Source organism: Temnothorax longispinosus, unplaced genomic scaffold (genome assembly GCF_030848805.1).
Source record: "Temnothorax longispinosus isolate EJ_2023e unplaced genomic scaffold, Tlon_JGU_v1 HiC_scaffold_112, whole genome shotgun sequence".
NCBI lineage: Eukaryota > Metazoa > Arthropoda > Insecta > Hymenoptera > Formicidae > Temnothorax > Temnothorax longispinosus.
In genome coordinates this window covers 1016-21740 of record NW_027269618.1, presented here as the reverse complement: position 1 = coordinate 21740, position 20725 = coordinate 1016, and the positions used below count along the sequence as shown (strand labels likewise).

At 33.4% G+C, this 20725-nt stretch overlaps 2 protein-coding genes and 1 pseudogene across 2 annotated transcripts; 2 read left to right on the top strand and 1 right to left on the bottom strand.

Moving 5' to 3' along the window:
* Nucleotides 1-619: 619 nt before the first annotated feature.
* On the top strand, nt 620-6900 carry LOC139823487 (putative nuclease HARBI1). The gene is made up of 7 exons (XM_071796046.1): nt 620-774; nt 1139-1433; nt 1661-2030; nt 2244-2540; nt 2875-3083; nt 3634-3797; nt 6593-6900. The coding sequence occupies exons 3-7, from the start codon at nt 1731-1733 to the stop codon at nt 6724-6726; spliced, it is 1104 nt and encodes a 367-aa protein (XP_071652147.1). The 5' UTR covers nt 620-774; nt 1139-1433; nt 1661-1730; the 3' UTR covers nt 6727-6900.
* LOC139823486 (uncharacterized) lies at nt 3806-6586 on the top strand (annotated as a pseudogene).
* On the bottom strand, nt 6809-12737 carry LOC139823488 (uncharacterized). Its single transcript, XM_071796047.1, has 6 exons — nt 12543-12737; nt 10115-10318; nt 9836-10049; nt 9105-9209; nt 8880-8975; nt 6809-7903 (listed from the first exon to the last, which is right to left on the bottom strand). Exons 2-6 carry the CDS (start codon nt 10313-10315, stop codon nt 7575-7577), a joined length of 945 nt encoding a protein of 314 aa, XP_071652148.1. The 5' UTR covers nt 10316-10318; nt 12543-12737; the 3' UTR covers nt 6809-7574.
* Between the last annotated feature and the right edge of the window lie 7988 nt (nt 12738-20725).

The following is a 20725-nucleotide window of genomic DNA, read 5'->3' as shown; positions in this document are numbered from 1 at the left end:
GCTCTGTGAGGGTGAAGATGCTGACACTCAGAGACGTAAATGTTCGTCGCCGCACCGTGAGAGCGGGAGCGATCGCGCGCAAACGGCGCGGTTGCGAGTGCCGTCGAAACCCTGGCACGAAGATGCACTGGCGGCACGATAATTGCGGCACAGATACACGACGGGGCGTAAATCCGCGTGAACCGGAGTAGAGCTTGACTGAGTACGGAGGCACACTAGCTGGAGTACCGCCCGAGTCGTTCGATAAGCTTCTACTGAGGGGACCGGCGTTCTCGCGGGCCAGTTTCCGGAGCATTCGGTGACGCGACAATGAATTGGGCCAATCGGCGCGTTTCGCAGTATCACGGGATCCTCGCGTAGCGATCGATAGCGCTACGTGAGAGACCGAGCGGTCAGGGATGACGCGGGGGGGGGGGTGGCGCGAAGTCGTCTCGTTCAGGGGGCGGCTCAGGGATGGCGGTACCGGTATCGATCGCGGTAATTGATAGCGGTGCTTGCAATCCTAAACACGTTTAATTTTTTTATGAAAATACTTAATTTTTTACTTATTTTAAGAATTTAAAATTTTAATTACATATTCAATACTCTAACTTAGGCCCGTATTCATAGTCAAGGCTTATTTTCAAGATCTTCTTAAGTGCAGTCTTAAGATGGCGCTTTGATTCACAGTCATAAAACAAGTCTATACTTGAGAAAAATCTCAAAGCGTAGCTTGTCGAAGACGATCTTCTTCCAAAGCATCTTATTATGATTCATAAACTTATCTCATTCGTTGTAAGTAGGGACTGAAGATTATCTTATTAGTTATAATATTTATAGTCGTTTAAGATTATCTTATTTGACATATATTTTGTTAAATAAGACAATCTTCGTCAAGTCGTGGTCATAGACGACTTAAGCAAAAGCAAATTCAAGATTATTATTAGTAAAGTGAGACGAAAGTGTAATATATTTTTATCAGTGATATAAATAATATCATTTATAATATAAATGATATCTTTATCATGTATAATACAAATAATATCTTTATTATTATAATGTATCATTTATTTGATATTAATGTCCGTGAGGTTATAGGTTATACTCTTACAGCAATAATCATATTAATCCTATATTACTTTATTTTTTTATTTTTCAGGAGAAGGATCGAGAATCTCGACTACCGCTCGACACTTTCATTCTTTCGCACAAGATACGAAGGCCCGAGGATTTCGGTGGAACATTGCATTTTTCTGTATCTGCACCATAACCTAAGTAGAAGGATCGAGAATCTCCTCAACTACCGCTCGACACCCTCATTTTTTTGCACATTGTAATACGAAGGGCCGAGGATTTCCGGTGAAAATCATTCTGAACACAGGGCCTGCTTCACACGCTTTAGACCTTGGATATCCCACGTACAACAGGATTTACACCTGTCACCTGTTGTTCACGTAAGTTGATAATCACGCACGGTACATGTAATGCATGTTTTATTGCAATCTAATATTGGCCTAGTTTACACCGATCTCTTGATACGCGTATCAAATAGTATATTTGAACTGATCAGCCAATAATCAGACTTATTTACCTACTAGCTACTTACTATTTAATACGCGTATCAAGTGATCGGTGTAAACTAAGCCATAATCTTAACTATTAACTTGAAAAATTTTTACAGCTATAATCAGAGCAAACTCAAGTGCTTGAAAGAAAGTGGAACATACATTTATATTTTATTTTTACTAATAATGGATTTAGCAAATCTTGAAATTCGAGATATTGATTTTTTTAATGAAGAAGAAGAAGAAGACGAAGAAATACAGTTACGTGCACCGAAACGGTACATTCGTGATAAACAAAATCCATTTGAATTTTATAATGAAAGAGAATTCAAAAAAAGATTTCGATTTTCAAAGAATTCCATTATGTTTGGTATTTTACCATTAGTAGAGGAAGGACTAGCTAAAATAAATAATCGCGGTTTGCCAATAAGTCCTGTTTTACAATTATTGATATGCTTTAGGTTCTACGCAACAGCAAGTTTTCAGGTAAGTTTATCCTGTTGTGTGTGTGTGTGTGTGTGTGTGTATGAGCTGCAAAAATAAAATTTATGAAAAAAAAGTATATATATATTTAAATATTAAAGAATAGTACAAATGAATTGAAAAATTTTATTTTTGCACTGCCGTATTTGGCGAGTCTTTACTTATTTATGTAATTCACATAAGCGGTATAGATTCACTCACCATTTATTTTTACAGCTTGTTATGGGAGATGTGATACAAATTTCACAATCTACAATATCAAGAATTGTTTTTCGAGTTTCTTCTTTAATAGCAAGCAACATAAACAGATACGTAAAAATACCAGTGTCTGATCAAGCACGCTCTGAAAATAAACGTTTATTTAAAGAACTTGGACGTGGTCCTAGAGCTATAGGTCTTCCTTCGATTGATGGAGCGATAGATTGTACGCATATTCGGCTAACCCATACGAGGTTTCAAAATATTGATGAGGTATATCGCAATAGAAAAGGATATTTTTCTTTAAATGTTCAGGTAAATTAAACAATTATTACATATTTGTATTGAAAATTATTATTTAAAAATTTTAAGTAATTTACAGCACGTATGCAAGAACGAAAAATGTGCACAAATTTTAATCATATATAAGAATATTAATTATGTTTTAAGGCGCATTCACATTAGGAGCAGAAAAGCAGAATGTGGAAAAGCAGCAGAAGCAGAAGCAAAAACTATAGAGAGACAGACGATACACTTTCTCTTTGTAGTTTTTGCTTCTGCTTTTCTGCTTGGAATATAAATACTCCTTTAGATGTAAAGATTTTTTAATTTAAATTTTCTCTTAATTGTAATTGTTTTCTTTTTATAGGTTGTCATTGGACCGCGTACTGAAATACTAGATATTGTCCCAGATTGGCCAGGAAGTGAGCACGATAGCCGAATATTTCAAAACTCACGCATATATATGCGGTACAGACAACACAATTTAAACGGAATGCTCGTTGGTGATGGTGGATACCCTTCGTTGCCATTTCTGCTTACGCCGATTGGTAATCCTGTTACCGATGAAGAAACGAGGTTTGCATAATTTTATAATTATAACAGTAATAATTTTATATTGTACTAAACAGTTCAAATGATCATGCATTACGAAGTAAATAGTAAAAATAGAAGTAAAAAGAATGTAATACATATACATATATAAAATTATTAATAAACTTGATAATCTCGTCATTTTGTATCTTTTTCTTTTGTATATAATTAGAATTAGATTTCGCTAGATTAAGGGCCATCACCAATTAACTTAACCGGCTGATTATTCCATTGGAATCGATCAATCGCATTTGTTGTTAAGTAAAATGCAATTGGTCAATTTCAATGAAAAATCAGCCTGTTAAATTAACCGGAGTTGGTGAAACCAGCCCTAAGATAACATTAAATAAGAATATATGATTCATTAATGCCACACACACACACACACACACACACACACACACACACACACACACGCACACGCACACGCACACGCACACGCACACGCACACGCACACGCACACGCACACGCACCACACACACACACACACATGAACACACAAAGAATTTATACGTATACATACTTTTTTTGCAGCTACAACATAATCCATAGAAGGACAAGAATAATTGTCGAGAGAACTTTCGGCGTTTGGAAACGCAGATTTCCGTGCTTATCGAGAGGACTGAGTACAAAGTTGTTAACTTCCACAACAATTGTTGTAGCATGTGCAGTTTTGCACAATCTAACATTAATTTTAAGGGGGGAAACCACAGTAAAATTTTGAAAAAATCGAAAAATTTTTTTTTCGCTTATAAGGTGCTTTAGGGTCTTAAGAATAATATTCCAAAAGATGGAGTGCCGCAAAAATGTGTAAATACCCAAATTTTCCATTCTGTGGCAACGCCTCTCAGGTATGCTCCGAGCGCCTTCTGTGATTCCGGCGCGCGCTGTAATTTATAAGTACGGGAGCAGGTATAATGGCAGTCGATGGAGAAGGAATAGCCTTCTACTATAGAATACTATAGAATTTCTCCGAAAATTCTATAGTACTTAAGAATGCCTATAGGTGTCACCATGTCCAATATACATTCAAAGAACACGTGTGTAACGTTAGTAGACCGGATCTCGATCGTTGAAACGGACGCTTTTTTGCTTCGCCTCGTGTATACGTTCCATAATATTCGAATAATAGTGAAAATAAGCAGTGATTATTGAAAACTATGAGTGACAGAAGGAGTTGTCGTGAAAAGAAAGGTGCAAAAGGTTTTGATTCGTACGAAAAAAGACCGACAAAGAAAAACAAGCGACCGTTGAATCGCTATGAAATAGAAAAGCCGGAGGATTTAGACGTCAGCGCATCGGCGAAGAAATTGAAAGGGCGTGATGTTACCGACATTGAAGTGGATCCTACATTTGGCTATAACATCGTAAATTTTGTAGCAGTTTTTGCTGCCATTTCCAATGTCGTCGTGTGTAAAATGTGTCACTCTGAAGTGAGTTTCACAGAAAGCAGTAAATGAGGATTAGGATTTAAAATTGTTGTATCCTGTAAGAATTGTGACAAAACAGAAATACCGAGTTGCCCATATGTCAAGAATGCCTACGAAATTAATCGCAGAATTATTCTTGCCATGCGATTGCTTGGTATTGGTTTGCAAGGCATACGAAAATTTTGTGCATTTATGGAACTGCCCCGCCCGGTCTATCAATCGGTTTATGACACGATCGTTCAAAATATTTCTAATGCAACAAAAATCGTTTCCGAGAAGAGTCTGTCAAATGCAGCTAAAGAAGAAAAAAGACTTTCTGTCGAGAATGGAGAAAAAAACGGAATCACGGTGTCGGGCGATGGATCATGGCGAAAACGCGGCTTTTCATCTCTGTATGGTTTCGTTTCACTTATCGGTTGGCACACTGGTACAGTTATCGATGTCTTAGTGAAATCAAAATACTGCAAATCATGCGAATTTTGGGCGAAAAAAGAACACACCGACGAATACAAGGAATGGGCAGAAAATCATGTGGACAATTGCGAAGCAAATCACGAGGGATCAGCTGGAAAAATGGAGGTCGATGCTGTCATTGAAATGTTCCAGCGCTCTGAAGCATTGCATGATGTGCAGTATGTAAGTTATGTAGGCGATGGAGACTCGAAAACCTTCAAAGGTGTCACAGATGCTGAACCGTACGAAAACGTGACGATAACTAAAAAGGAATGCGTAGATCACGTACAAAAACGCATGGGCACCCACCTCCGTAATTTGAAGAAACGCACAAAAGGCTTGGGAGGAAAAGGGAAATTGACAGGCAAACTGATCGACGAACTGTCAATATATTTCGGGTTAGCTATTCGTAGAAATTGCGAATCAGTCGAAAAAATGAAGACAGCTATATGGGCCACATTACTTCACAAAATATCTACGGATAACCATCCCCAACACGGCAATTGCCCGACTGGAGAAAATTCATGGTGCTCGTGGCAAAGGGCGAAATCTTCTAACACTTTGGCTACCTATACGCACAAACCACCAATGTCTGATGTAGTTTATGAAGCAATTAAGCCAGTTTACGAACAACTCACTGCGGATGATCTTCTCACTCGCTGCATCGGCGGTTTCACACAAAACAGTAATGAAAGTTTGAAATCGACAGTGTGGGCGATGGCTCCAAAAACTTTGAATTCAGGCAAAAAAATTATCGATATTGCTATGAACATAGCTTCGTGCGTTTTTAATGACGGGTTACTGTCCATTTTACACATAATCGAAGTCATGGGGATGAAAATCGGCCCAAAAAGTTATGAGCTGTGTATGGAATTAGATGAAAAGCGAATACAGAAGGCGGAGCGATCCATGACAGAGGGCGCAAAACAGGTCAGAATCGACCAGATGTCAATTCGAAAGGCCAAACATCAACAGGAAATTGACGAAGAAGGCCAATTGTATGGTGCAGGCATCGCCGATTAGAGGTATATAAAAATATTATATGATTTTACAGTACTTAAAACTTTAAACACGTTTTTCTCGAAACCACTTTTTTTTAACTGGGCGGACACATAACTCGAATAAATTTTTACCGATCGGTTTGAAATTTTCATAGTATATTCAGAATACCTTTCTCTATGGAACTGCGTAGGGTTTTTTTTTATATTATATAGTTTTTTTTATCAACAATTTTATGGCGTTTTTTTTTTGTTACATTTGCAAGTTTTTCTTAAAACGTGCGCCATTTTGCGAAAAATTAACATATCGAAAAAATCCTACGCAGTTCCATACCCATTTATATATAGAACCTAAAAAACTTTCATTTTTTGTTCCAGGTCAAAAATTACGGACTGTAGATGTCCGCCCATGGGCCCTCCTGTAAAAATAGGACAAGTGCTGCACAGCCGCCATTTTGTAATAAAAATGCGTCAAAAAATTTTAAATTGTAGTTCGTTTATGATATTATACTGCTCATTTTACAGATTTTTGATTCATCATTTCATTGACCCAAAAAAAATTCCCGAAAATAGCCTTACTTTTTCGTGCTCTACTGTGGTTTCCCCCCTTAAATGATAATTTGGAAGAAGAAAATGAAGAAGCAGAAGAAAATATAAATGACGAAGTTCCAGTGCCTCAACCTCATTGGCAACCTGGAGACGGTTTTGTCGTGCGGAATACATTAATTGAACGGCTTTTTAGATAGGAAATATAAAAAGAACTATTTTTATTTACTATTTGTACTTCTATATGAAATTATCTTTTCAGTTATATATATTTAGGTATACGTAGGTTTAAGGTAATTTTAGGTATATTGGATATATTTAGAGTTAAGAAAACATTTATATTATATGTTTCAATTTGTTTGTTTCAATTTATTTGTTTCAGTACATGCTACATAGTCCATATATACAAGTAATTTGTTAATTTGGAGACTAATTGGTACTTATAAAATGCATTTATTGAAACATAAATAACAGAAACAACATTAGAGTTAATATTAATAATGGAATATCATTGGAAACAGTTTATTTAAACTATGGTGCTACATTGTATAATAAACTTTTTTATAAAATAAAACATTGCACGATAAAATCACACAAAACTTACTTTTGCTCTTATCTATGCCCCAACATATATATATTTTTATTGCCTATATATGTATATTAAACATGTCTTCAAATATATATCGCGCATATCACAAAAAAATAATGAAAAAAACCTTACTTTTTATCTACTTTTTAAGTAAAATTCTAAGAGAACTTAAAAAAAAAACAATAGAGAGATCATTCTTAACTAGATTAATATAAAAATAAACGAACAAATCATTGTAAATATAATTATTTCTCACAGCACACAACTCATTATTACGGGAACTTGCACTTGTGTTTGCGTGCATATACAGATGATTGCACTTAACAAAAACGTGTCTTGAGTAAAAAAAAAGAAAAAAAAGGAAAGATGAAAGATGATCCTCCGATGTACGTTTCACCTTCAGTTCTCTTCTAGCACAATTCTTGCTTAATGTTATCGACGTGTGCTTTTTATCATCTCTTATAATCTCAAATTAATATTTTCTTTGTTTAAATATTGCTTTTCCAAAATTTTAAGTTTCGTTTTATTAATTTCTATTTCTAGGTTATTTATCTTATTTTTATGCTGTATTTCTACTTCATTTAACTGTTTTAAATGGTTTTCTTTTAGTTTTGCCATATTTTCCTCATGTCTCAGTTTAGCAATCGCTAAATGTTGCTCTTGATCTATAACTTGTTTTATACGTTGCATTCTTAAGTTTTCTTCTGTATCTGATAAATTCAATAATTTTCTCTTCTTCCTTTGGGTATCGGTAGTACAAGACTGTTTTTGATATGTTTTTAAAGTATCTGTAAAACAAAAAAGTAGTTTTGCTATTAGATTTTGTACGTGTTAAAGAGACATCTTAATATATACAGGGTGTATCATTTTAAGTGATTCAGCTGAATATCTCTTAAAGTAAAAGAGATTGGAAAAAATGTTCCAGACCAAAGTTGTATGGTTTCAAGGGGTACATAAGATGGTGTCATTAGTTTCACCTTAAATAGTTGCTTGAAGGTCACGTAAAGGTCACCTTCAATTTTTTAAATAGAACCACCTACTTTTTATTACATATTCTTGTAGCTTATCTCAAGGGCTTTCCAAAACACTATAAGAAAATATTTTTTTATTAAGAACTTTTGGAATTATAAGGCTTGAAAGTTCTAATATTTTGACATAAAATACAAAATATCTTTTAAAACATTAAGTTTGCGGTAATGTTACCTTAATACTTTTATGCACAGAATAATGAGACGAATCACGTGGTATAAAAAAAAGCATAGTTCCTTTAAGAAAAAATATGTAATTTGCAACACGCATCTGCATACTTTTTCTTAAAAGCAACTGTCTTTTTTTCATATCAATTGATTCGTCTCATTATTCTGTGCATAAAAGTATTAAGGTAACATTATCGCAAACTTAATGTTTTACAAGATATTTTGTATTTTATGTCAAAATACTAGAACTTTCAAGCCTTATAATTCCAAAAGTTCTTAATGAAAAAATACTTTCTTATAGTGTTTTGGAAAGCCCTTAAGATAAGCTACAAGAATATGTAATAAAAAGTAGGTGGTTCTATTTAAAAAATTGAAGGTGACCTTTACGTGACCTTCAAGCAACTATTTAAGGTGAAACTCATGACACCATCTTATGTACCCCTTGAAACCATACAACTTTGGTCTGGAACATTTTTTTCAATCTCTTTTACTTTAAGAGATATTCAGCTGAATCACTTAAAATGATACACCCAATAATATTTAAACATATAACTTATGTAATATGTACCTTGTAAATCACCAATTTTTATATCGCTCTCATCATTGTCTACTTTATTTACATTTTTATTACTAGATATTATATTGAATGCAAACTCGTGTTTATTTGAAATACATAAATAAAAGTTAATGAAATAAAAGTAAAACAGATTGACATCAGAAAAAACTCGATAGGTTTATATTAGAAATATTAAAATACAATAGCATTCAAACATATAACTTGTGTCATAAATACCTTGTGAATCAACAATTTTTAGATCGCTGTCATCATTCGCCAAACTGTCTAATATATCTGCACTTTCATTAGCAGACATTATGTTAAATGTCAAGTCACGTTTTTCTGAAATGCATATATAAAGTTAATAAAACAAGAGTAAAACACATTAATTCAGAAAAAATAAAGATAAAGATAAAGAATTTTACTTTATATACCCCAAGGGGCCTTAAAGGGCGTTTTGAAGGGACGTACCCAACCCTAACCTCCAATTCATCCTACTACTGTTTGAAAGTAGGAAACTTACTGTTTCCTACTTTCCTACTTTGGACCAACGGTTTAACGTCTCTTCCGAAAGACGGAGCCCAGTTTTCTCCGCATCTGCACGGAGGGGCGCGGTTTTTTCGGAAAAAAACTTTTCCATGATTCATGGCTCTAGTGGACTCGAACCTGGTTCCTCAGATTACGAGCCTGGCGCTCTACCACTAGACCACACCGCCGCCCTTTAATTAATTCAGAAAAGATTCGATAGATATAAATCAATAGATAAAATCTATATATATAGATTAGAAGTAATATCAATAAATATAATAGATAACACTGTCCCACAAATTAAAAATTTTTTTTTAATTTTTTTGTCGCTAAAAATGAAACCGTTAATGAAATTGCTCTATCACGTCACATTTTGAGATACTTTAGCTCAAAAATAACCTCAGTTTACTTTAGATCAATATTATTAATTTTAGACTTACCTTCAATTTCTGTTTCAGTCATGTTTGATGAGAAGAGCACTGGTGCAGTTTTCATAAGATGCGGTGCAATATTAAGGATATCAGGATCAACGTTTGTTTCTGCTTCCTGTGGTCCTCCACCAGTTGCGAGGCGTGATTGTTTCTCTTTGGTTAAGGCATCTCTTTGAGTTTGCTTTAAGTTTGCCCACAATTTTTTTAACTGTTGCACATTTCTCTGTAACCATAATTTTGTATAACAATGTATTAAAGCATATATTATATTTGAATTATAGTTCTTACCTCTTGAGAAATTAATGTTGATTCGTTATATTCTTCACATATGTTATTCCATGCGATATCTTTATCTTTTAATGTTGTAGCATCACTTTTCTTTATTTCTATTACATTTTTATATTTTTCAAGTATCTGTAAAAATACTTTTTTCTCCATCAACGTATAATGTTTATTTTTACTTGAACTAGGCTTCTCTTTGCATGACATTATCTGTAAATAATACAATATTTAAATATAAAAATGATTAAATGAGATTTAAATAAATATCACTTTATATTTGTCCAACTAAAATATAATTAAAAATATGGAAATAATCTTAAGATTGTGTTTGAAGTTGAAAGAGAAAGAGAGAGAGAGATTGTGTTATTCCTTTTTTTGCGTTTATCTGTGGCGGTTGTAATACAATAGGTTGCCGCGCATTCCACGTAGTTCTCGGAAAAAGCGCGCGAGCGGCGCCGACAACGTTGCGTCCCAGACGGCGAGGCACACGTGTGCCGCGCATGCTCAAGCATGTTAGGAGGGACGCGCAGCCCGGCCGAGCGAGCATTCGTTTCGCAAACATCGCGCGTGATACATCGTGCACAATACATCGTGCATCGTAGCTCAATTCTAGATATATTGCGTCAGCCTTTGAGCATCGAGTCGTTACGTAGTGATCTGTATATTCGTGTGTCGAGCCGTATTAAATTAATTGCTTCGAATATCAATCAACGAAAGATCCTGGAGACGACGATCGCCTTCGAGAGAAATCCAGGGAAATCCGTCCCGGCGAGCCATGCCGCTACGTGGAACGAAGGAAGGCAGCCATTTGCAGCAACGCTTGAGAGAGCCTTGACGACAGGAATTGCGAGCCCTTTCGAAGTCATAAAGTTCAGAAAGAGAGAAGGACTGAGCTTTTCTTATATATATACATATTCTTTGTGTGAATATCCGAGGTGATGTGATCTTCTATGAAAGGTAACACGTTTCAACATATTATCGTGACAACGTTAGACTTTCGTCTATCGTTTCTGAGAGTTAACGTTAGACATTCGTCTGCCGTTTCGAGAGAGATCATCAATCCTCTCAAAGGTTAGTCTCGGATATTACAATTCGCAGAGATCACGAGAGCAAGTGAGAGGAAAACTTCCTCGCTTTTTTTGAAAAGAGAAAATAAAGGTTATCTCGAGTCTTATTGTTTTCCTGAGCTCAGTTTAAAGTAAAATCACTTATTGTACGGTTGCAACCATTCTTCGTAAACTGTAAAAGACAGACTTTATTACGTATTTATGTGATTATTTCGTTTTCATTGATTAGACAATTTTTTCTTATGATGTATTATATTACTTAGCGAACAATTTTTATATTCATTTGAAATACGTATTCAATTGAAACTGCGTTCTGTGCGAACCATAAAGTTTATCTTGCGTTATTCACAAACTATTAATTATTCATTTCCGTGCGTTTCTGTAAGCATTATTTCTCCTTGATTTAATGATTATTCTACTAAATATTTTGCGACTTGTTTCTCATTGATTCGATGATTATTCTCATAAGTATTCGGAGACTAATTTCTCATGAACTTGATAATTATTCTACGAAGTATTGTGTTAATTCTGACTGATCAAATATTTCGTTTCTGCTATTATGAATTAATGTGTCGATCCAAACAATAAGCTTTATGAATGCTATACATTGAGAAATTCTTATACTTTATCTTTTGTATTGAATACCTGATGTTGCTAAAAGAGAATTACTAGTTCTAGAGAAGATTTTGATATATGGTCAATTCTAACAAGTTAAAGAGAAATAGTTTATATTTCAGACTCAGAGATTGATACATTGATTCCATAACTATTTCAATTGTGTTTGAACTGAATTTATATGTTGATTGATTTGATTCATTTGTTGAACAGTCCTATCCTGAAATTACATGTTCCTTTTTATTTTTGACTACGTCAATAGAAACTCTGAGATTACGTACCATAACTATTTCTTTTATAATTAACCTGAGGATATATCGAAGCAAGGCTTCAATGAATTCAACTTTTATTTCATTCTCAATAACAGGAAAGGACTGTACTATAATAATTATTGAATTGTTTCCTTTGCGTGATTTATTCATTTATTGTATATTCATTATATGTTGTATAATCTATGTAATACCTGTTCACGAATACTGGGAAGGTTTTCGGGCAGTTTCCCTTCTCCTTAGCAACGAATGTTGGTATTCTGTGTCTAATTCTGCCCATTCGAGTCATATTAAAATACTGAATTTATTAAATGCAATCTCTCTCTCAACTACACCAGATTCTTAATTATTTGTTCCTTCCTCATCTGAATCTAGAGTTCAGGCTTGTGCGCGAGCTTGTGCAAACAGATTGAGTAAATTAAAAATAATATTTGATTACAAATTGACATGCATTACATAAACCGTGCATGATTATCAACTTACGTGAACAACAGGTAGGAGGTGTCAATCCTGTGGAATATACAAGATCAAGAGCGTGTGCAACAGGCCCTGTATTCCGAGTGACTTTCACCGAAATCCACGAAATCCTCGGTCCTTCGTATTACAATGTGCAAAAGAATGAGGGTGTCGAGCGGTAGTCGAGATTCTCGATCCTTCTACTTAGGTTATGGTACAGAAAAATGCAATGTTCCACCGAAATCCTCGATCCTTCGTATCACGAATATCACGATGTGCAAAAAATGAGGGTGTCGAGCGGTAGTCGAAATTCTCGATTCTTCTACTTAGGTTATGGTGCGGACACAGAAAAATGCAATGTTCCACTGAAATCTTCGGTCCTTCGATCGTATCACGTTGTGCGAAAGAATGAGGGTGTCGAGCGATACAAGATTCTCGATCCTTCTACTTAAGTCATGGTGCAGATACAGAAGAATGCAATGTTCTCATTGGTGGAACGTACAGAAATATCACGGAAACAGCCGATTCCTAAATAAGCACTATTTTAAGCATATCTTCGCGAAGTTGACTCTAAATCAAATAAGAACTTCTTAGGCAAAAACTTCTTCACAAAGACCGTCTTATTTCGTCACTATGAAATGTAGCATCCTCGAGATGATCTGATTTGGATAAGACGGTCTTCATCAAGGCAGTCTTAAGTACTGCTTTGAGAACGGACTATGAATACCGCCCTTAGTCATTTTTATTAGTCTGCTATTAATAATCTTTTTCAATAATTTTATAGGCTTATTTCCTTACATCTTCACAGCATCAAGGCATATAAATTTTTGTTTATCTCTCTCTTTAACTCTTTGATTTGGGACAATTACTTATAGAATTTATAACTATTTAAATATATTATTAGCTCACCTAACCCCCCAAGGAACCCCTGTTTTATTGATATCATTTATAGTAATCATTGAAACTATTAGACTAATTATCCGCCCTTTTACCCTAGTAATTCGTTTAACTGCAAATATAATTGCAGGTCATTTATTATTATCTTTATTAGGTTCAACGGGTCAATCAATTAATAATTGAATAGTTCTTATAATCATAATTTTATCTCAAATCCTACTATTTATCCTAGAAATTTATGTATCTTTAATTCAAGCCTATGTCTTTTCTATCCTTTCTACTTTATATAGATGAGAAATTTAATTATGAACCACCCTTTCCACTTAGTAAGCGTAAGACCCTGACCAATTTTAATTTCTATAAGAATTTTAAATAACTTAATTTGTACAGTAAGATGATTCCACCAATACACATATTCAATAATTATAACAATTCCTGGAACTATCCTTTGCATAATTCTATGGTGACGTGATGTAACCCGCGAGGCAACTTTTCAAGGATGCCACACGTGAAATGTATATAAGGGGATGCGATTAGGGATAATTTTATTTATTATTTCAGAAATTTTATTTTTTTTCTCTTTTTTCTGAGCGTACTTTCACTCTTCCTTAGCCCCAAATATAGAAATTGGCCAACTTTGACCCCCCCTAGGTATTACTCCCTTTAACCCATTTGATATTTTCTATTAATAGGTAATTATGCAGTATAGGGGACCACCCTCCGATGACCTTGACCTTGACATATGTTGTCAAGGTCACCCTTCTGAGTGACCTTCAGAAGGTTTTAGCCCTCGGTCATTGTTCGTTAAAAAGTTATTAACAAAAAAAGTTTGGAAAGTATAGCAGCTATTTTGAGTATTGGAAGGCATAAATAACTAATATATACGTGTGTGTGCCCTGCTTTAAAGAAAATCACAACTTCTATAAAGCAGGACATACACACATGTGTGTGTGCCCTGCTTTAAAGAAAATCACAACTTCTATAAAGCAGGACATACACACATGTGTGTGTGCCCTGCTTTAAAGAAAATCACAACTTCTATAACTTTATATGCTTTACCAAAACACAACATTTAAACCAGTAAATTGTTGATAAATTGAAGTCTTTTTGTTAAAGCAGAGAATACTTTATTTTGTTTGTGTAAAGTCGCTGCTTTACCAAAACACAACATTTAAAGCAGTAAATTGTTGATAAATTGTAATTTTCCGACACCGTATATAGCCTATATGCTTTCATATTACATTCTTCACTAAGCATAAGTTGTCCTTGATTACCTTTCCTACTTAACTGTTGTTGATATTTCTTGCGAATTTGAAACTGTACTTTTCGAAAATAAGCCAGTATACGATAGGTTTTCGTACAGATAACATCCTGTTGAATTATCAGAAAATGAAATTCTATGAATTTCTCGCTTTAACGACAAGATACGACGAGTTAATAGACTATTTGTGCACAAAAAATGTGATACGGAAAAAAGTAAAATGTCCGCGTTGCAAGAATATAGTATTTAATGATGGATCATTAATTATTCATTGCACGCAGCATTATTTTAAACAATTACAAAAATACAAACGCAAAAAAGTGATTTGTAATTTTAAAATAAGTGTTTTAAACGGAACATGGTTTTCGCATGGCCTTCTAAATATTGACACAGTTTGTCGATTAATTTGTTATGTGTTGATGATAAACACCCCACGACAAATGTTTCTACAGAAGGAGCTGAATATTTCATCACACACAGCAGTTGATTGGGTCAACTTTTGTCGGGAGGTAATTAATTTTATGTTATATTAGACAGTAAGTGTCAAAACTTACTTTAAATTCAATAATTTGGCATTTTAGCTCATGAATCAATGGTTGATGCATAATCAAGAACAACTTGGTGGAGATGGAATTGTTATTGAAATTGATGAAGCTAAATTTGGACGTCGTAAATATCATCGCGGACGACTAATCACAGGACAATGGCTTTTCGGTGGTGTACAACGTAATACGAAAAAAATGTTTGTTGTGCCAGTTCAATCCCGTAAAGCAGAAATACTACTGCCATTGATTCAAAAGTATATTGCTCCTGGATCAATAATTTACAGTGATTGTTGGAAAGCTTATCAACTAATCGATAAGAACATATACCAACATTATACAGTGAATCATAAGGAAAATTTTGTTGATCCACATACGGGTGTTCATACACAGAACATTGAACGAGTATGGAGAGATATTCGTGGAGTTATTCCTCGATATGGCCGTAAAGAATGTCACTTCAACCATTATTTAGCAGAATTTATGTTCAAACAAGCATTTGATTTTGACGAACGATTAGACGTTTTTTTTAAAACAATGTTTATTATGTATCCCATAATTGAAAATATCAATGAATAAAATATACATTATAATATTTTATAAAACTATAAAAATTTTTTTTTGTTAATAACTTTATGTATACACATATATATATAAACGAGCTTGTAAAGCGCGCCACGAACCCATGTGACAACTCGTCTCGCGTGGAAAGTGTATGCGTGAACTATTTCGGGACTACCGCACTTCCCCCGAAAGCACGGGGGGGGTGTGCGTGAACCTCGGTTCGCGTGGAAAGTATATGCGTGAACTATTTCGGGACTACCGCACCTCCCCCGAAAGCAGGGGGAGGTGTGCGTAAACCTTGGTTCGCGTGAAAAGTGTATGCGTGAACTATTTCGCCATATGTATTAGTCATTTATGCCTTCCAATACTCAAAATAGCTGCTGTTTTTTTCAAACTTTTTTGTTAATAACTTTTTAACGAACAATGACCGAGGGCTAAAACCTTCTGAAGGTCACTCCTTCAGAAGGGTGACCTTGACAACATATGTCAAGGTCAAGGTCATCGGAGGGTGGTCCCCTATACTGCATAATTACCAAAATCTCAAAAAAAGAAAAAAAAGTCTTTATATTACCATTATTTTAGATATTTATTTCACTATCTTACAAATTATTGAATATAAAGAAGCCCCCTTTACTATCACAGACTCAATTTACGGCTCAACATTTTTCATTGCCACTGGATTCCACGGACTACACGTTATTATTGGCACTTTATTTTTATCAGTGTGTCTTTTTCGTATAAATACCCTCCATTTTTCTTCCCAGCACCATTTTGGATTTGAAGCAGCTGCATGATATTGACATTTTGTAGATGTTGTATGATTATTTTTATACATTTTAATTTATTGATGAAGATTTTAATTTTTTTACTTAAAACTATTTTCTTCATCAATCTATATTATTCATATTCATATTTCATATTTATATAATATAATTTATATAGTATAATTCTTATTAGATTTAATTTCCAATTAAAAAACTTAATTTACTTTAATATAAATAATAATTCAACTCATATATTTCATTAGTTTTCTACTAACAATTTCTATAATTTTATTAATTCTGAACTATACTATTTCAAAAAAATCCTTCCAAGACCGTGAAAAAATTTCCCCGTTCGAATGTGGGTTTGACCCGATATCTTTACCCCGGATACCCTTTAGTATTCAATTTTTCTTAATCAGATTAATTTTTTTAATCTTTGATATTGAAATCGTCCTTTTAATTCTTCTAATTTACATATTTAAAATATTTAACCTATCAATAATTTTAACTTCCTTAATATTTATTATAATCTTAATCTTCGGATTATTTTTAGAATATACTGAGCAATCTATTGATTGAAAAACATAATTAACTAATTTTAGTTAGCTAATTTATTAATAAATATATAGGATATTAGTTTAAAATAAAACATTTAAATTGCATTTAAAAACTATATACTTTATATATCTTACCTCATCTCTTAAAGTAATAATTACAATTTAATTTCGGCTTAAATCCTTGATTTATAGATAAATCTAAGAGGTCATTCTTTAGCTAAAACCAAAACAGAGGTAAATTATTGTTAATAATTTAAATGAAACTTCCCTAATTTTCTAGTTGAAGTAAATTAAAATGAACTTCTAATTTATTATCTATGATTAATTTCAAATCATATTACTTTTTATTTATTAATTTTATCTATTTCATAATCATATTTAAAATTAATTAACTAATTATTTAAAATTAATCTAAGGCGGCGGTGTGGTCTAGTGGTAGAGCGCCAGACTTGTAATCTGAGGAACCAGGTTCGAGTCCACTAGAGCCATGAATCATGGAAAAGTTTTTTTCCGAAAAAAACCGCGCCTCTCCGTGCAAGATGCGGAGAAAACTGGGCTCCGTCTTTCGGAAGAGACGTTAAACCGTTGGTCCAAAGGAGGAAACAGTAAGGTAGTGGATGAATTTGAGGTCAGGGTTGGGTACGTCCCTTCAAAACGCCCTTTAAGGTTTATATCGAAAACGAAAAAAAATTAATATTTTTTGTTATACGTGACGACCACCACATATAAATTCGACCACCATGACCTAGATTTTGATGCGTACTTTAATTCTAGACAAGAATTTTGCATTTTTATAAAGCCAATTAAAAGATTAGTGCTAAGAAAAAAACTGAAAAAAACCGGCTAGGATCACGGCTTTAGGATCACCTTAAGGCCCCTTGGGGTATATAAAGTAAAATTCTTAATTAAAATTAATCTTAATTATTAACAAATTAATTTAACCCTTATTTTTATACTACTTACTTATACAAAAATAACAAATAATTTAAATATACATAGTTTAAAAAAACATTATATTTTTATTATAAAAATAATATTTTATATATTTATTCAAAAATTTACTAATTTTCTTAATATCTTCAATATTATACTTTATATAAGCTATTTAAATTTTAAATCAACAAATATCTTCACCCAAAAATATTAATTAATAAATATAAAAATATATATATTTTATACATAAATATAATTTGAAAATATTGAATTATATATTTTAATGAATTCTTTTTTAAGTATTCAAATCAACTTAAATCTACTCCTATTAATTTTAACTAATAAATAATAATGAAATTCAATCAACAAAAATAAAAATCTTCATATTTTGTTTAAAGTCAACGTATAAAGAGAGAGAGAGATTGTTAGTGCAGTCATCTATGGCGTTCGTCTTGCAGTGGGTCGGAACGCGCGAATATGTATGCGAAAAATAGGTCCCGACCGCGTAGTAACTTAGGCGTTCGAGAACGGCCGAGCGCGGGCTTCCCGCGCGCTTGCGTAAGGATATTGGGAAGGGCGCGCAGCCCGGGCGAGCGAGCATTCGTTATCCAGATCTCGAGCGCGATACATCGTGCGTTATATCTAAATTTCGATACGTAATTGCGTCATCATTTCGCGATAAAGTTGTGCGGTCGCTGAAATCTGCCTATTCGTGTGCATTAAGAATATAACTATTTATCATACATCAATTAACGTGGTTGATACGGACAACTACGATCGTCACCGAGAGGAATCCAGGGATATCCGTCCCGGCGAGCCATGCCGGCACGTGGAACGAAGGAAGGCAGCCATTTGCTGCAACGTTCGAGAGAGCCTTTTCGACAGGAATCACGAGCCCTTTCGAAGTCTTGGATAAACGAGAGAGATAAGGATTGAGCCTTTTTAATATACTCATTGTGTGAACATCCTAGGTGATGTTATCGTCAATCAAAAGGTAACCTGTTTAAATATACTCGAGTGGAAACGTTAGACTTTTGTCTACCGTTACAGAGAGGGAACGTTAGACCTTCGTCTACCGTTACGAGAGAGATAATCAATCCTCTCAGAGATCACGAGAGCAAGTAAGAGGAAAACTTCCTCGCCTTTTGAAAAGATATTGAAGTTCATTTCGAGTCAAATTATAATACTGAGCTCAGTCTAAAGTAAAGTAAATTATTAATCGTTCGGTTGCAACCATTTTCGTGACAAGTAAAAACCTTTATTTCTTTCTTTTGTGCGTCTATTTCATTATAATTGATTATACAATATCTCTTATTGTTTATTACGTTACTTTGCGAACATTCTTTACATTCACTTGTAATGCGTATTAAATGAAACTGCGTTCCTAGCGAAATATATAAATCGTCTCTTGCGTGATGATAAAACTACCGAGTATTCGTTTCCGTGCGTTGCTATAAAAGTTATTTCTCATTGACTTGATAATTATTCTACTAAGTATTTTGCGAATTCTGAATTATTGAATGTTATGTTCATACTAAAGTGAATTAATGTGTCAATCGAAAACCTAAGGCCTAAGAATATGAGAAATTGAGAGATTCTTATACTTTATTTTCTTTTACTGAATACATGATTTTGCTGAAAATGAGTCATTCGTTCAAGAACAAACAGTCTATATATGGTAAATCGTAAAAGGTCAATTAAAATTAATTATTATAAAAATTCAAAGATTGATACATTATTTCAGTGATTATTTCAATTATGTTTGAAGTAAATTTTATATTCTGATTGATTTGCATGAATAATTGAACAGTCCTTTCTTGATATTACGTGATTTGTTTTATTTTGACCACGTCAAGAGAAATTATGAGCTTACATATTATTAATATTCCCTTGATAATGAATCTGATTACATAACAAAGAAATGCATCAGTGAATGCAATTATATTTTGCCATAAATAAAAGGAAAGGACTGTACTATAATAACCATTTATTTGTTTCTTTTATGTGTTTTATACATTTATTGTATTTCTATTGTCTTTTATATTACTTATGTATAATTTTGTTCACGAATACTGGGAAGGTTTTTGGGCAGTTTCCCTTCTCCTATGCAACAAATGTTGGTATTCTTTGTATAGTTCTGCCCACTCTAAACTTCTTTTTTTGGAATTACATATAAATTACGAAACGCAATCTCTCTCTCTCAATAAACGGATTCTTTATTATTTGTTCCTTCCTCATCTAATTCTAGAGTTCAGGCTTGTGCGCAGGCTTGTGCAAACATGTTCACTGAATTAATTCTTATTAATATTCACTCTATCATAAATATAAAATCAAAATAATTTATTATTAATCTTAATATAAATAAAAATATAAATATTAAAAATATTAAATAAAAAAAAACAAAAATATTTAAAATAACTTAAGATATTTTTAATATAATTTTAATTCCACAAATTAATGTTTTATTTTAAACTACTTAAATATATAAATATCAATAAATTTATTAAAATTAAAATTAATGGCAATATATGTAATATCACAACAACATACTCTTTTATCACACCTAAATTGTATTTATTCTCTAAATATATCCCACCATGTTGAATGTAAGAAAATAAATACAATGAATAAACCCTTCTAAAAAAACAAATTAAAATCAAAAAAATTATCAACATTAAATCTCAATTTGAAA

Bases quoted from the DNA above. Each gene is read 5' to 3' on its own strand.
- LOC139823488 (XM_071796047.1), bottom strand. From the start codon at position 10,315: ATGTCATGCAAAGAGAAGCCTAGTTCAAGTAAAAATAAACATTATACG. The intron at 9,210-9,835 runs GTAAGTCTAAAA...TATGCATTTCAG, and splicing joins GACTGAAACAGAAATTGAAG to AAAAACGTGACTTGACATTT. The intron at 7,904-8,879 runs GTACATATTACA...TTTGTTTTACAG, and splicing joins AAAAATTGGTGATTTACAAG to ATACTTTAAAAACATATCAA.
- LOC139823487 (XM_071796046.1), top strand. From the start codon at position 1,731: ATGGATTTAGCAAATCTTGAAATTCGAGATATTGATTTTTTTAATGAA. The intron at 2,031-2,243 runs GTAAGTTTATCC...TTATTTTTACAG, and splicing joins ACGCAACAGCAAGTTTTCAG to CTTGTTATGGGAGATGTGAT. The intron at 3,084-3,633 runs GTTTGCATAATT...CTTTTTTTGCAG, and splicing joins GTTACCGATGAAGAAACGAG to CTACAACATAATCCATAGAA.